The sequence below is a fragment of the Nelumbo nucifera genome, chromosome 6 (genome assembly GCF_055504915.1).
Source record: "Nelumbo nucifera cultivar China Antique chromosome 6, China Antique-T2T, whole genome shotgun sequence".
Lineage (NCBI taxonomy): Eukaryota > Viridiplantae > Streptophyta > Magnoliopsida > Proteales > Nelumbonaceae > Nelumbo > Nelumbo nucifera.
In genome coordinates this window covers 58,130,539-58,145,549 of record NC_142654.1, presented here as the reverse complement: position 1 = coordinate 58,145,549, position 15,011 = coordinate 58,130,539, and the positions used below count along the sequence as shown (strand labels likewise).

General features: G+C 40.5%; 1 protein-coding gene across 2 annotated transcripts in view; it reads left to right on the top strand.

Annotated features, from left to right (window-relative positions):
• LOC104601951 (delta-1-pyrroline-5-carboxylate synthase) overlaps positions 1-13,846 on the top strand; it is a 59,187-nt gene extending 45,341 nt beyond the window's left edge. For both annotated transcript variants that reach the window (XM_010265473.3, XM_010265472.3), the window contains 11 exons: positions 2,762-2,851; positions 3,855-3,941; positions 4,043-4,129; positions 4,216-4,312; positions 4,456-4,559; positions 4,736-4,811; positions 12,162-12,312; positions 12,397-12,465; positions 12,869-12,935; positions 13,032-13,102; positions 13,578-13,846. In XM_010265473.3, the coding sequence (XP_010263775.1) occupies positions 2,762-2,851; positions 3,855-3,941; positions 4,043-4,129; positions 4,216-4,312; positions 4,456-4,559; positions 4,736-4,811; positions 12,162-12,312; positions 12,397-12,465; positions 12,869-12,935; positions 13,032-13,102; positions 13,578-13,659 (981 nt within the window). In that variant the 3' untranslated portion in view covers positions 13,660-13,846. The remainder of the gene's footprint in view (positions 1-2,761; positions 2,852-3,854; positions 3,942-4,042; positions 4,130-4,215; positions 4,313-4,455; positions 4,560-4,735; positions 4,812-12,161; positions 12,313-12,396; positions 12,466-12,868; positions 12,936-13,031; positions 13,103-13,577) is intronic.
• Positions 13,847-15,011: the final 1,165 nt, after the last annotated feature.

Below are 15,011 nucleotides of genomic sequence, written 5' to 3'. Positions count from 1 at the left end.
AGTAGAGGTGAGAAAGGGCTAGTGTGTAAGTTGGACTTGGAGAAGGCATATCTGGTTGATTGGTCTCTGTTGTTGGAAGTGCTAGAGTCTTGTGGTTTTGGGCAGAGGTGGTGCAAGTGGATTAAAGGGTGCATTAGGACTTGCCATTATTCTATGTTAGTAAATGGCAAGGTGGTGGATCACTTTCCAGCTATGCGGGGTATTAAGCAAGGGCCCTCTCTTCCCTTTTCTCTTTACCCTAATTGCTGAAGTGCTAGGGAGGCTTATTGAGGGGGCAGACTCCAGAAATCTGATAAGTGGTTGGAGAATGGGGAGGGATAGGGTTCCGGTCACTCACCTACAATTTGCAGATGACACAATTCTGTTTTGTGATGGAGAGGAGATTAGCTGGGTGTGCAATATGAAAATGGCGATTAGGGTGTTTGAACAAATGACCAACCTCAAGGTAAATCTGGGTAAGAGTTAGTTGTGTGATTGGTATTAATATGAGTGAGGGAGAGGAGGTGGAGGAAAGGGCTCGAGTGTTAGGATGTGAGATAGCTCATTGGCCACTGAAGTACTTAGGGCTTCCTTTGGGAGACTATCCTAGAAAAGGAGCTTTTGGAATCCGGTGATTGATAGGTTCATTAAAAGGCTAGCTTCCTGGAAGAAGAACTACTTGTCTCTGGGGGGCAGGATAACACTGATTAAGTCAACTTTGGCAAACCTTTTAGTACATTTCTTGTCGGTGTTTAGAATCCCAGAAGGAGTTTGTAGGGAGTTGGAAAAATTAATGAGGGACTTTTTATGGGAACCTAGGGAGGAGAGAAAGGACCATAGAGTTAGGTGGGATCTAGTTACAAGACTTAAAAGTGAAGGGGGACTGGGGTTGGGAAATCTGCGGAAGAAGAATGAAGCTCTTTTAGGGAAATGGTTATGGAGATGGTCCAAAGAAAAGAAAAATTGTGCGCTAAAATAATCCTAAGTATTCATGGGCAAGAGGCAGATGGCTGGGATCCGGGACTATCATCTAGGGCTTCAAGAGCCTCCCCTTGGAAGTCGATTCATGCTGTCCTGCAGTCTTTTATTCCATTTATCAGGTACGATCTTGGTTCTGGTTTGTCTGTACTTTTTTGGGAACACACTTGGGTGGGGGATTTTCCCTTGAAAGAGCAGTTTCCCTCTTTGTTTGCTCTGTCTAGGTTTAAAAATGAACCAGTAGCAACATTTGCTAACTTGTCTAATTCCGCTACTAGTTGGAACTTGGGTCTCAGAAGGGCTCTCAGAGATTCTGAGTTAGAACCCATTTTGAATCTGCTTAAAATCTTGGATGAAGTAGTCCTTGAACCTTCCATTGTGGACTCCAAGGTGTGGTCTCTTGTTCCCTCGGGTATCTTCTCCTGCTCCTCCTTCTTCAAAGCATTGACACAGTCTAGTCCGTTACCTGGGCCTCCTTTTCTAGTTCGGGAAGTTTGGGGTAGCCCCATCCCTCCTAGGGTAGGTGCTTTTTGCTGGGAAGCAATCCTAGAAAAGTGTAACACTTGTGACCTACTTCAAAAGAAAAGGCCTAATTGGTGTTTATCCCCACATTGGTGCATCTTATGTAAGAAGAATGGTGAAAGCTGCTATCACTTGCTTGTCTCTTGCCCTTTTGTTTCAGATATTTGGTGTTGGTTCTTTTCTTTATTTGGTTGCAGGTGGCCCTCCCCTTCAAGTGTGCAAAGCTTGTTTAGCTCCACTCCAGTGAGGGGTCTAAAGAAGAGAGGTAAAATTTTGTGGAGATGCGCTAGAGCTGCTGTTTGCTGGACGGTCTGGAAGAAAGAAATCAAAGATTATTTCATGAAGAAGAGAAAAGTAGGGAAGCCCTCATAGAACTTGTATATGTCAGGGTGGCTCATTGGGTCAAGTCTTCGAAGCTTTTTGAAACCTATTCAGTAGGAGACATCATTAGAAACTGGGAAGAAGTGGCTCGGTCAGCTCCTATGTCTAGTGATATCAGACCTGTTTGGACTCCACCAGACTTGGGGAACTTTGATGGTAGTAGTGAAGGAAATCCAGGCCCTTCAGGCATAGGTGGTATTTTCAGGAACGAAGAAGGGCAAATTATTGCTATGTTCTCAGGACCTATAGGCTGGGGGGATTCTCTGAGAGCTGAAATCCTCTAGCAGTTGTAGAAGGAGTCAAAAGGGCTAAGCAGTTGAATATTAGCAAGTTGCTGGTGGAAGGTGACTCCCAACTGACTGTTAGATGGTTGCAGATGGAAGAGTCCAGCATGTGGAAGTTCTCAAATGAAAGAAAGAAAATCAAGCAACTAACTCAGAACATGACCATAAGGTTTCAATGGGCTAAGAGGACACCAACTCCATGGCTGACTGCTACAGGGGATGGGAAGATCTAATTTGTTTCGGGCTATTCTGTAATATGTTTTTTCGGGTTTGAAAGGGAGGGTTAAGACATTTTACCCCTCCTTGCTGGTTGTATCTTACTTACCTCTTTTAATAAAAGTGCTGTTATTGATAAAAAAAAAAAAATTTTATATCATATGTTTTGTTTCACTACTAGTCACCAGTCACCACCACAGCACCTTGGTTACACTGGTTATACTTTAAGATTGGAGGAAGTAATGTGAAGCAGGTCATCTTCTGATCTTCCTGGAAGAATTTATAATATGTTAATAAAGTTTTTGGGCTAGTAGTGAATATGTACCATGTAGAATATCATGATATAATTTTTTTCATCTGTTGATCATTCCAAAAGTTCTAATGACTACCTTTTCATCCAGCTTGCCGATGGGATGATCTTAGAGAAGACATCAAGTCCCTTGGGTGTTCTCCTGATCGTTTTTGAGTCTCGACCTGATGCCCTAGTTCAGGTGAAAAAGCAAGATGACATTATCTCTTTCTGATAAAGATGGTTGAGATGGGTATAACTGATTTATTCTTGTTATGTTTGTTTATGCTGGTAGTTAGTCCATCCCATCTGACAATGTCTATGCATTTGTTTTGCTTATGGTAGTCATTCACTTCCCTTAAGCTCTAAACAACCCTGGAAGGGAACATTTTGCTTCGTTTCTTCATTCCAGTCTGTAAAGTACTTCTGTATAACCTTTCTTCTATCCAATCCTTTTAATCTAGAGATTGTTTGGGGTGGGTAGTTCCGATCAAGCAACCTGCAGAATTAGAGAAAAGAGAAAGGGAAAATGAGGAGATGCTCTTACTGGTTATGGATAGACTGGAAGGGTGCTAATTACTGGTTTTGTGGATTTGTGCTTTGGTGATCTAGTAGATTACTGGCTGCAAGTCATCTCTGATATATTTGTAATATGGTGGTATCCTTGCATTTGACATATTCAAGTGCCTTTATGGATGCCTATTACTTTGGTTTTCCTAATATCCCATATCTAGATGTGCTATGTCTTGATCTCACCCTTGTAACGCCTTTGGATATGCATAAAAAAATGAGAATTCAAACTCAGGTGACCAGAAATCACCAAGACAAAACTGCAAATGAAAAAAAAAACCCTCCTACCATTATCCCAATAGCACAGTGACTAAGACAACAATAATCTTACAAGTGGTAGTTGATTATTGGTTAATGATGTTTGAATAATGTCTAAAAAACATTTCCATCTTCAGTGTTGTTATCAAATGTAGAGCTTTTCCTGAAAGAAAAGTACAGGCTCCAGTTTTAGGTGCAAGCATCTGAATTAAGAAGTGTTACCTTTTGTAACACAGTATTACATGGTTTTAGTTGGTGTAAGTAATAGATGTCTTTGAACGGAAACACCACAATGTGAAAGCTATTGGCATAAACCAAATTTCATATTTTTTTTTCCTGGGCTTTATTAACTCTTAGCTTCTGACATTGTACAACAGATAGCTTCATTAGCAATTCGTAGTGGAAATGGACTTCTCCTGAAGGGAGGGAAAGAAGCCAAGCGATCAAATGCAATCTTGCACAAGGTTTGGTTTCTCAATATTAGGCATAATTTGGGGATTGTTACAAAATCTAAATCAGCTGCTTTCCCTTGGTTTATTCTATAATTGTTTCTTATATTTTTAAGGTTATTACTGAGGCTATCTTAGATACTGTTGGTGAAAAGCTTATTGGACTCGTGACTTCAAGAGAGGAGATACCTGATCTGCTCAAGGTGAGCCCTAGGATCAAGAAATTTTAGAATTTATGCCAACTGTTATATATAGTGATTAAAATTTAAACTCTGTTTTCATTCTTCAGCTTGATGATGTGATAGATCTTGTGATCCCAAGAGGCAGCAATAAACTTGTTTCTCAAATTAAGAGTTCAACCAAAATTCCTGTTCTTGGTCATGCAGGTAAGACATAACATCACAAGGATATTATTTATTAATATATTTTTCCTGCACACAGAAGTTTGAAATTTACATATGATGCAATTGCTGCACAAATTTGACTAAAAACTGGGACATGCTAGTAAAGTTGCAATTTTTCTGTCCAGATGGAATTTGCCATGTTTATGTTGATAAGTCAGCTAATATGGATATGGCAAAGAAAATTGTGTTAGACGCGAAGATAGATTATCCTGCAGCCTGTAATGCGATGGTAATTCCTGGTCACAATTGTACATGATTGAAAAGCCTGTATATTGATACTCTTTCCAATAGACAGTTTAGCACAGAATCTGACTTGTATTAACAGTCATCATCTGCACTATACGATCTTCATCTCTGTATCTACGACTTACTACACTCTCCCATTCTCCTCCTTTTTGTTCTTAGGAAACACTACTTGTGCACAAAGATTTGGTCAAGACTGGTGGGCTTAATGACCTCATTGTTGAGCTTCGCACTGAAGGTATTTTTCTAATAGAAATTGTTTCCCTTTTACTAAGGGTGGTTTTTTTACTTTGTCTTGCTTTTTTTTTTGTACTTTGAAGTAATTACGCTTAAGTAAAATACATCAGTTGACTAATAAATTTGCTCTTATCAAAAGTAAGTTGATAACTTCCTGCCCAGGAATAGTATGTCATATGTTGCACTCAATTTTTGAAGGCCACATATTATGCCTTTGGTCTCACTGACCTTGTGAATGCTTTGAGGGTTCTTTTTGCATCCTATCATTGGATATGGGTGTTTTCCTTTCATTTCTATAATCCCAGAATGAGCTTCATGTTCAAGCCATAGAGCCCATGGATGGAAAGCAAGAGATCCAAGCCTTTAAGGAAAAACCCTGGACTCTAGAGTAGGAAATCAGGTTTTCTTTTTTGTAATATATATGATGTCATCAAGAGGTTGGCCAAACGTTTGCAGTGGTCTAGAAAGCAGAGCAGGTATTAGAAAATATGCAAGCAATTCCTTTATCTGACATAAAATTTGGGCTTAGTAACATGTTATGCATAACACAAATTTTCACACACACATATTATGTGAGAATCAACGTAGCTACTATTAATGAAATATTTGTTACTGATCAAGCCATCCTTGTCCACATCAGCCCTTATCCAAGTAGGTCTGGCATTCCTCTAGGATTACATGATGGGATGTGCATTGATTTTAGGAAGTGTTACTTGGAAAATGTATAGAATGTGATTCAGAAAATTCCAAATTAGTTAGCTTATAACAGATATGGCCCTAGATCTAATTGGACTGTGAAAACAGGATTAATTAGCCAGTTCTAACTAGTTAGCTTAGAACTTCATATTAGACAAAGATGACTGTGATGTTCCCAAAAGTTTGCATATGATTTTCGTTATAACTTTTAGCAACATCTGGGCACTCTGAGAAATGTGTCTCAAGGTATTTCTATGATTAATTCATCAAAAAAAGGTATTTCTATTATTAGTTTTGTATAATTTAGCACTTTGAACCAAACTCCACTTAGGGTGCATTGTTAAGAGTGCAAATGCATGACTGCGGTGAATTTGTGGTTTGTACTCTGGTTTGGTTTTACAGTTCTTTGGTAAGAATATATTTTTGTGCTGAAAATGAAAGTAAATTTGTTTCTCTGATGTTTTTGCTTTTAAAATGGGAGCAAAAATAGAAGCAAACTTTGCATTTAAAATTGATGAATGTAAAATAGGTAGATTCCAGTCTTGAAATTTGTGTTTGTATCTGTTAGCGTAGGGGTATTTCTGTCTTTATACCTTGATTGATGTTGCTGATCTGTAATGTTGTGTTGAAACATGTTCTCTTAACTTAAGTAAGGGCACATAGGTCTTTTCAGTTATGTTTTAATAATAATATAAATACTTACTGGCCGACTGGGAGAAGTCAAGTTGACTCTTTCAGTTCGAACCAGAATTCTCTCTTCTCTCTTTCTCTCTCTCTCTCTCTTTCTTTATCACTTTTTCTTCTTCTACATAACTGAACTCAGTCAGGCCGAACTCTAAGGCAGACCTGAATTATAACATGGTATCAGAGCTAGGTTAAATCTGCCTAGATTTCTGCTTGCCTAGGGTTCATTCTCTGCGCACCCTATCTAGGGTTTTCCTCTTTTTTTCTATGTTCGATTGGAGATAAGGGAAAGGGCTGAAAAGGAGTGATCGCCCTCTTCCCTTGGGGGTCTCTATGCCTCCAGTCAGGTCGTATGTGGTCGGTTGCTGTGATTTCTGAGATCGCCCTCTCCTAGTAGAGGAAGAATAGAGGGCCGAACTGTGTGGGCAGTGGCTGTTGTGTGTGGACTGCTCTCCTGCTCGCATGGGTGTTACTTCAGCGATAAGGTAAGAGATTTCAGTGCATGATATCTGTTATGGATTAAATAGGAGGTGTGTTTCAGACCATTTGCTAGGGTTTCGGCCAGTAAGTGCTAGGGTTTATGCTGGTTTCTTTGTGCATTTTGAAGGAAGAGATATGATCATATAGTGGTGAGATTTCAGGTAGTTGTAGGAGTAGGGTTTGTGGTGTGAGCACACTTTTCAGCAACAACAAGTGCTGAAATCAGTGTGACAGGTGTGATCTAGGGTTTGTGGTGTAAAGAGCACACATTCCAGCATCAATTAGTGCTGCAATCAGTGTGACAGGTGTGACCTAGTGGTGTGTAGTGTGCAAATCTCAGTGATAATAGAATTCAGCAAGTGTGCAAAATTGGTGATAACATAATGGGAGACAATAATGATTATAAACCTAGTGTGATGGTGCCTACAGACTACCTGAATGTTCAGATGACCTCCATTAAGTTAAATGGAGAGAATTATGTGCCTTGGGCTAAATCTGTTGAAGTCTTTCTGAAGGCAAAGAAGAAGGTAAAACACATCAGAGAGGAGAAACCCTCCTCTGACTCTCACGAGTATGAAGACTGGGAGCAAGAGGATGCTCAGATCATCACATGGTTGTGGAACAATATGGAACCCAGGATTAGTGTGAACTTCATGTTCCTTGATACTACCAAAGATGTGTGGGACCATGCGAAGAAATTGTATTCGGGGCAGGACAATACAACCAGAGTTTATCAGCTTTATCAAGAGTACTTTAATCTGCAACAGGGCAATCAGAGTCTTGAGGAGTACTATGCCAACATGAGGAACATACGTAATGAGTTGAATGTCTATCATCCTCTCACTTCTGATGTCAAGATTCAGAAACAACAAAGAGAGTAGCTTGATGTGACTAGATTTTTGGTGGGACTAAAGTCTGAATATGAACCAGTACGGGCTCAGATATTAGGGGGATCAGTTCTTCCGTCCCTAGAAAAGGTATTTGCTCGACTTCGGAGGATTTCTATCAGATCTACTGAGAACTCTAATATCTCAGATAGATCTGCCTTTGCTGCATCGAGAGGCCGTGGTGGTAGAGGTGGAGCTCGGGGAGCTCAATCTGGCCGTGGTGGTGGTAGTGGTTCTGCATATGGCCGAAGTGGCAATGGTGGGTCTACTGATAATCGTGGTGGTGGTTGTACTGGGAGCAGAGATTCAGGGGGAGCCCGTGGTAGAGGACGTAGCTCAGGCCCGAGGAAGTGCATTCATTGTGGTATGGATGGACATACCATCAACTATTGTTATGATCTACATGGTCCTCCCTCAACCTGGGCCAATCATGCCGTGACCGGTGACTCAAGTTCCAGCTTTAGACAGGAGAATCATTCATCTGACCAGTTGCCTCCTACATCCACAAATGGTCCCATGAAGGAGATGGTGAGTGTTCCTCGTGATGAATATGAGAGGTTTATCCAATCACAACAGAACACGGCTTTTGCTCACTCAGGTATGGCTTGTTTGGCATCTACACCCAATCCTTGGATCATTGACTCTAGAGCCTCCGATCACATGACTGGAACTCCAGGTGTGTTTTCCTCATCTCATTGCTCAACATCACAATCTGTCACCCTTGCTAATGGTTCCACATCCTCAATTTGTGGTGTTGGTAATGTTGACCTAGATCCTGTATCCCTCTCATCAGTTTTGTATGTTCCTAAATTGCCTTTTAACCTTATGTTTGTTAGTAAGCTGACCAAATCACTTAACTGCTCCATTACCCTTTATCCTTCTATGTGTGTCTTTCAGGATCTCAAGACGGGGATGAAGATTGATGGAGGGCATGAAGCAGGTGGACTGTATTATCTTGACAGTGGTGGTGGTAGAACTTCAACAGCTCTCCAGTCATCTTTTTCTCCTCTCCAGTGGCACTGCCGATTTGGTCATCCGTCGCTCAAAGTCTTGAAGTCCTTGGTTCCGTCCTTGAGTCAGCTTTCTGTTTTGGATTGTGAGTCGTGTCAGTTTGGGAAACACCATCGTGTTCCCTTTAGTTCTAGGGTTGATAACCGTGTGTCGAGTCCTTTTTCTTTAGTTCATTCAGATGTTTGGGGTCCTTATAAAGTAATGTCATATAATGGATACATATATTTTGTCATTTTTGTGGATGATTTTTCAAGGATGACGTGGCTCTATTTAATGAAAGAAAGAAGTGAATTGTTTACCATTTTTCAAAAATTTTATGCTGAGATTCGTAACCAATTTGGTACCCACATCAAAGTTCTTCGTTCTGATAATGGCCGCGAATATTTATCCTCATCATTTCAGGAATACCTGGACCAACACGGCATTATACATCAGACCTCGTGTACCTACACCCCACAACAAAACGGGGTGGCTGAGAGAAAGAATCGCCATCTCCTTGAAACAACAAGATCCCTAATGCATCACATGCATGTTCCCAAACCTTTTTGGAGTGATGCAGTGCTTACCTCTTGTTTTCTGATTAATCAGATGCCCACGTTCATCCTTGATTGTCAGTCTCCGTTTCAGGTCTTGTTTCCCACTTTGTCTCCGTTCCCTCTTACGCCGAGAGTTTTTGGGTGTGTCTGTTTTGTCCATAATCTGGGTCCCGGGAATGACAAGTTTGATGCCCGTTCTCTCAAGTGCATCTTCCTTGGCTATTCTCGGACCCAGAAAGGGTATAGGTGTTACCATCCTGGTTCTCGACGGTCCTTTGTGTGTGCTGATGTCAGTTTCTTTGAGTCTACTCCGTTCTTTTTAGGGTTTGGTGATGCTTCTTCCTCCTCATCACCTCCTCCTCTTCCACTTCCCGTTGTCGATCCTCCTCCCTTTGTTCCAGTCGTGACCAAATCCTTGCCTCCGGTGCCACCACCTGTTGAACGCCCACCTATCCGTCATGTGTATACACATCGCCCACGTGCACCAGCTACTACTCCTCCGGCTACATCTCCATCGACGGATCCGGCACCAGACCCCCACTTCGCATTTGAAATTGATCTACCCATTGCTTTGCGGAAAGGTAAACGTACTTGCACCCTTCATCCCATTTCTAATTATGTTTCTTACTCACCTTTTCGCTTCCCATCGCCAGTTTGTTACCTTGTTATCATCAGTTATTGTTCCTAAAGATGTCCAAGAAGCCCTTGCCTCTCCAGGGTGGTGCCGTGCCATGGAAGAAGAACTCTCAGCCCTTCATCATAATCATACTTGGGACCTCACTGCTCTTCCTCCTGGGAAGCAAGCTGTTGGTTGTAAATGGGTTTATACGGTTAAGTATCTGCCTGATGGTAGTGTTGAACGCCTGAAAGCGCGATTAGTTGCAAAAGGGTACTCCCAAACCTATGGCATTGACTACACAGAGAATTCTCACCGGTTGCTAAGATAGGGTCAGTTCGTGTTGTGATCTCTCTTGCAGCCATGTATGAGTGGCCACTATATCGGCTTGATATCAAGAATGCCTTTTTGCATGGTGACTTACTCGATGAGGTCTACATGGAGCAACCTCCAGGGTTTGTTGCTCAGGGGGAGGATGGTAAGGTGTGCAAACTAAGGAAGGCTATATATGGGCTTAAACAGTCTCCTCGAGCATGGTTTGGTAGGTTCAGTGAGGTGGTAAAGAAGTTTGGCATGAAACAGTGCAAAGTTGACCATTTTGTATTTAGTCATGACTCTCCAGGAGGAAAAATACTGTTGGTGGTGTATGTAGATGATATTGTTATTACTGGGAATGATAACATTGGTATTGACAGGCTGAAGACTTATCTGCAGGATCACTTTCAGACAAAGGATCTGGGTAAACTGAAATACTTCTTGGGGATAGAGGTAGCGAGATCCAAGTATGGGATTAACCTGTGCCAGAGGAAGTATGTGCTTGATTTGCTGGAAGAAATAGGCTTGTTGGGTGCCAAACCAGTTGAAACACCCATGGACACAAATACCAAGCTAAGCAGTGATATGGGTGAAGTGTTTGAAGACCCTGGCAGATACCGGCGACTTGTGGGCAAACTGAACTACCTAACCATTACCAGACCAGACATCTCATTTGCAGTTAGTGTGGTAAGCCAGCTCATGCAAAAACCTTTGATTCCTCATTGGAATGTGGTTCTGAGAATTGTGAAGTATCTAAAAGGGGCTTCGGGTCGCCGTCTGATATACAAGAGTGGGGGAAAACTTGAAATAGAAGGGTATTCTAATGCTGATTGGGCCGGTTCTATGTCTGATAGACGGTCTACTACAGGCTATTGCACGTTTCTGGGAGGTAACCTGGTGACATGGAAAAGTAAGAAGTAGACGGTTGTGGCAAGAAGCAGTGCAGAAGCAGAATATAGGGCTATGGCGCACACCGCTTGTGAATTAGTGTGGCTAAGGAACCTTCTACAGGAAGTAGGGTACAACATTAACACTCCAATGAAGATCTATTGTGATAATCAGGCTGTAGTTCATATCACCTCTAATCCAGTGTTTCATGAAAGAACCAAGCACATTGAGGTTGATTGTCACTTTGTGAGGGAGAAGGTGCTGAATGGAGAGCTAGACACTACACATGTTAATATAGGAAATCAGTGGGCTGACTTATTTACAAAAGGCTTGAGTCGGGGAAGAGTGGACTACATATGTAACAAGCTGGGAGTATATGATATATACTCACCAGCTTGAGGGGGAGTGTTAGTGTAGGGGTATTTCTGTCTTTATACCTCGATTGATGTTGCTGATCTGTAATGTTGTGTTGAAACATGTGCTCTTAACTTAAGTAAGGGCACATAGGTCTTTTCAGTCATGTTTTAATAATAATATAAATACTTACTGGCCGACTGGGAGAAGTCAAGTTACTCTTTCAGTTCGAACCAGAATTATCTCTTCTCTCTTTCTCTCTCTCTCTCTTTCTTTATCACTTTTTCTTCTTCTACATGACTGAACTCAGTCAGGCCGAACTCTAAGGCAGACCTGAATTATAACAGTATCCACCACAACCAAACAGAATACAAAATTTATCAATGCAAAACTGAATCAAGTTTGCATTGTACTTTTCAACCAAATCTGTGTTTACATGATACATATTCCTTTTGCACTTTTATCAGACTCAGCCTTAAGAACTTATTGGATTATTTTGACTGGCTAGTGGCTTCAAGGTTTTCTTTGATCAGCTTTTGACCCCATATTGGAAGGAGCACATTTTTTTTTGATGATTATGGAAGGATCACACTTTGTAGCATATCAAATATTCAACTGAACTTTTCTGGCAAAAAGGAAACTGAACCAAAAAGCTTTTGGTTCATATTTAGGCCTGAGAATCCATATCAAATACTCAACTGAAAAATCCTTATCCCAACTATCTTTGGCCTAGCCAAATCCTGTTTCAGGCCTTACCTCTGTTATACTACCTATAATGGTAACAGTAACATTAACATCTCCATGTTAAAGCAGTGACACGGAGAGAAAACCACTAGGAAGAATATAGTGATAGCTTCCTTAATTTTTTTGTGCATTCTTTGTAGGTGTTACTCTATATGGTGGACCAAGAGCTAGCACCCTGTTAAACATCACAGAGGCCCCGACATTTCATCATGAATACAATTCAATGGCTTGCACTGTTGAAATTGTGGATGATGTGCTTGCAGCCATTGACCACATACATCGTCATGGAAGGCATGATATATCTCCCATTTTCTTTATTCTTTCTTTTTAAGAAATGATGATATCTAGTTTTGTTGTATTTCGAATTGTTTGCAGTGCCCATACTGATTGCATCATTGCTGAAGAACGTGAAGTTGCAGAAATCTTCTTGCAGAAAGTTGACAGGTTCGAATGGTTGTAACTATAATTTTAGGGAACCTGTATCTCTGAACCTAACCACAAAGCCATGGTAGAGGTCTGCCAGGCTCTGACCCTAGGATTGTAACCTGTAGACAGCTCTAAAGTTTCTAGTTCCCATCATTCAGAGAATTTCAGTCTCATTCAAAGAAGTTGCTGACCTATAAAGAGCATTATGATGGGGAAGGATGTAACAATAGAGAAATTCTTATATTTAGATCCACTCTGTTTCCTTGACTTGGCTATACAGTTTCTCATGTGCTAAAATTTATCCACTGCTATTACAAGTTTTCAGTATTTTCACTGTCTTCTGTCACAATTTTGTCCAAATTTTTAGTTCATTTGAACATATAAATAACTCTTAGTTCTGATGTCTGATCGACCTTGGCAGTGCTGCAGTTTTTCATAATGCGAGCACAAGATTTTGTGATGGAGCTCGTTTTGGACTTGGTGCAGAGGTATTGATAATCCTAACGTTTTGCTGTTAAACACCATCTAAAATTGATACCTAGTCTCTTTTCTCATGATCACTGGTTCTTTGAACGACTGATCAGGTTGGAATAAGCACAAGCAGGATTCACGCTCGAGGTCCAGTTGGAGTTGAAGGATTATTGACAACAAGATGGTATGTACACATGTTGAAAACTAATTGTTGGTATATTTTAAGAGTAATTTAGATGTATGCTTTTTATTTTTCTACATAAATTTTATTGATTGTTCCTAACCCAACTTGGGGGTGAGCATTATTCAGTTAAAACCAAATTGTGTTCCCAGTGTCCATAATAATTTTTCTTTCAGATACTTGTTTGTTGGTTTTATTCTCTAATTGAAAAATAGAAGTTGGTTATGTCAATTTAAAATAATCATATTAATAAAATGCTCAATTTCATAATCTACTGAATGGAAAATAATTGGTTATGTTCTTTGGCACATTTGAACTCTAAGAAAGTTCAAGCCACTAAATGCCCTCTTTGCATATGGTCGGTTCATATAAAACAGTTATTATCTAAGGTTTCACACTATCTACATACATTTGAAAATGAAAAAAAAAAGTTACTAATGTTATTAAGCATTTGCTGGCTTGTGGTTTTGAAATATAGGATTCTGAGAGGAAGTGGGCAAGTGGTGGATGGTGATAAAGGGGTCATTTACACCCACAAAGATCTTCCGTTGCAGTCCTAAATGTTTTTGTAAGGAGAATTTGTCAAAAACTCTTTCTTTTACATCTAATAATGTTATCGTTGGTATTTCTTCTAACGTTATGTTTCTCACTGCTTCTTGCTGTACTTGTACGACTGTCGTTGGTTCTCTTTTGTAAAATTTGTTATTGGTTCGCATACCTTGAAAAGATGACATACATAGCCCACCACTATTATCTCACTCACTTTACATTACCTCGGTAACAAAAGCCCAAGTATCTTGGACATTGAAGGGAAAAAGAATAGAAACTATCAAAATCATGAAAAAGCAAAATCTGGCCGGGTCTGGTAGAACTGAAATCGATCCGACAACTGTCTCATATCGATAGGCTGAACCGATCATAATCGGGACAAGGACAATAGATTAGGAACTGGAATCAACCCATCGGTACTGATCTTGGAGCCAGAACCGGCCCAATCAGTTTGGGTCCATCGGGTTAGACCTATGGTTGATCAGTATATTAGTAGAATGCCACGAGGGGTCCTATGTTAGCTTTCTAACCTTGTATCTCTTTTGAATCAAGTGATTACATGAAACAAGTGATTACAGTTAGGTTTCTCACGAAATTTTTGCGAGAATTGCTCCATTTATTAGATGGTTAACTTGTGCATGTGCTTTATGTTAACAGCAACCGAAGCATTCAATTTGACGTGTAACCAGAAATGGATATAGAGCAAATGCGTATGCTTGCGCTCATGAGTCATGCCATTTTCTGGTTTTTATACACTGACTTGAAAGCCTGGCAGGTGATGACAGATAACTCCAGTATCAACCTTTGGTGTTAGCTGAAAGAGTTTCTAGTTGCTACTTGCTCAAGAATGGAGATTACTGGTTCACAATTTTAACAGTTGCAAATCTTGGCGGAAATTAGTGGAAGCAAAGGGAAGTAGCTAAGGCTTGTTAACTAGACCAGCCGTGTCCTTGGGCATGTTTGCTGCGGAGATTATGAAATATGCAGGAAAACTAATCGATGCTTGCAATCCAACTATTGAGCGATTTTTTAAGCGAGCCATGGTTTAGATGCTAGTATCCAAACTGCACAAGATTAAAGAGCGGATATTAAAGAGCATAGATTTGGATGCACTAGTGTATGGAAATTGACGCTTCCACATATGCCATATGATTTTTGGCCAGGGTCCATGTGGAGTGTCATCATGCTCCACACTGAAGAGGTAATAATAGAAAATATTAATGGGTTTCCCTTTCACCTTTTACTGAGAATGAGGTTAACAATTGATCTCTTAACATCTCAGATTCTCGTTTTAATAAATTTTCGGTAAATAAATGGTCGTTGGGCTTGGGCAATTAGAGGTGTAATGTCGGCGGGCCATGGC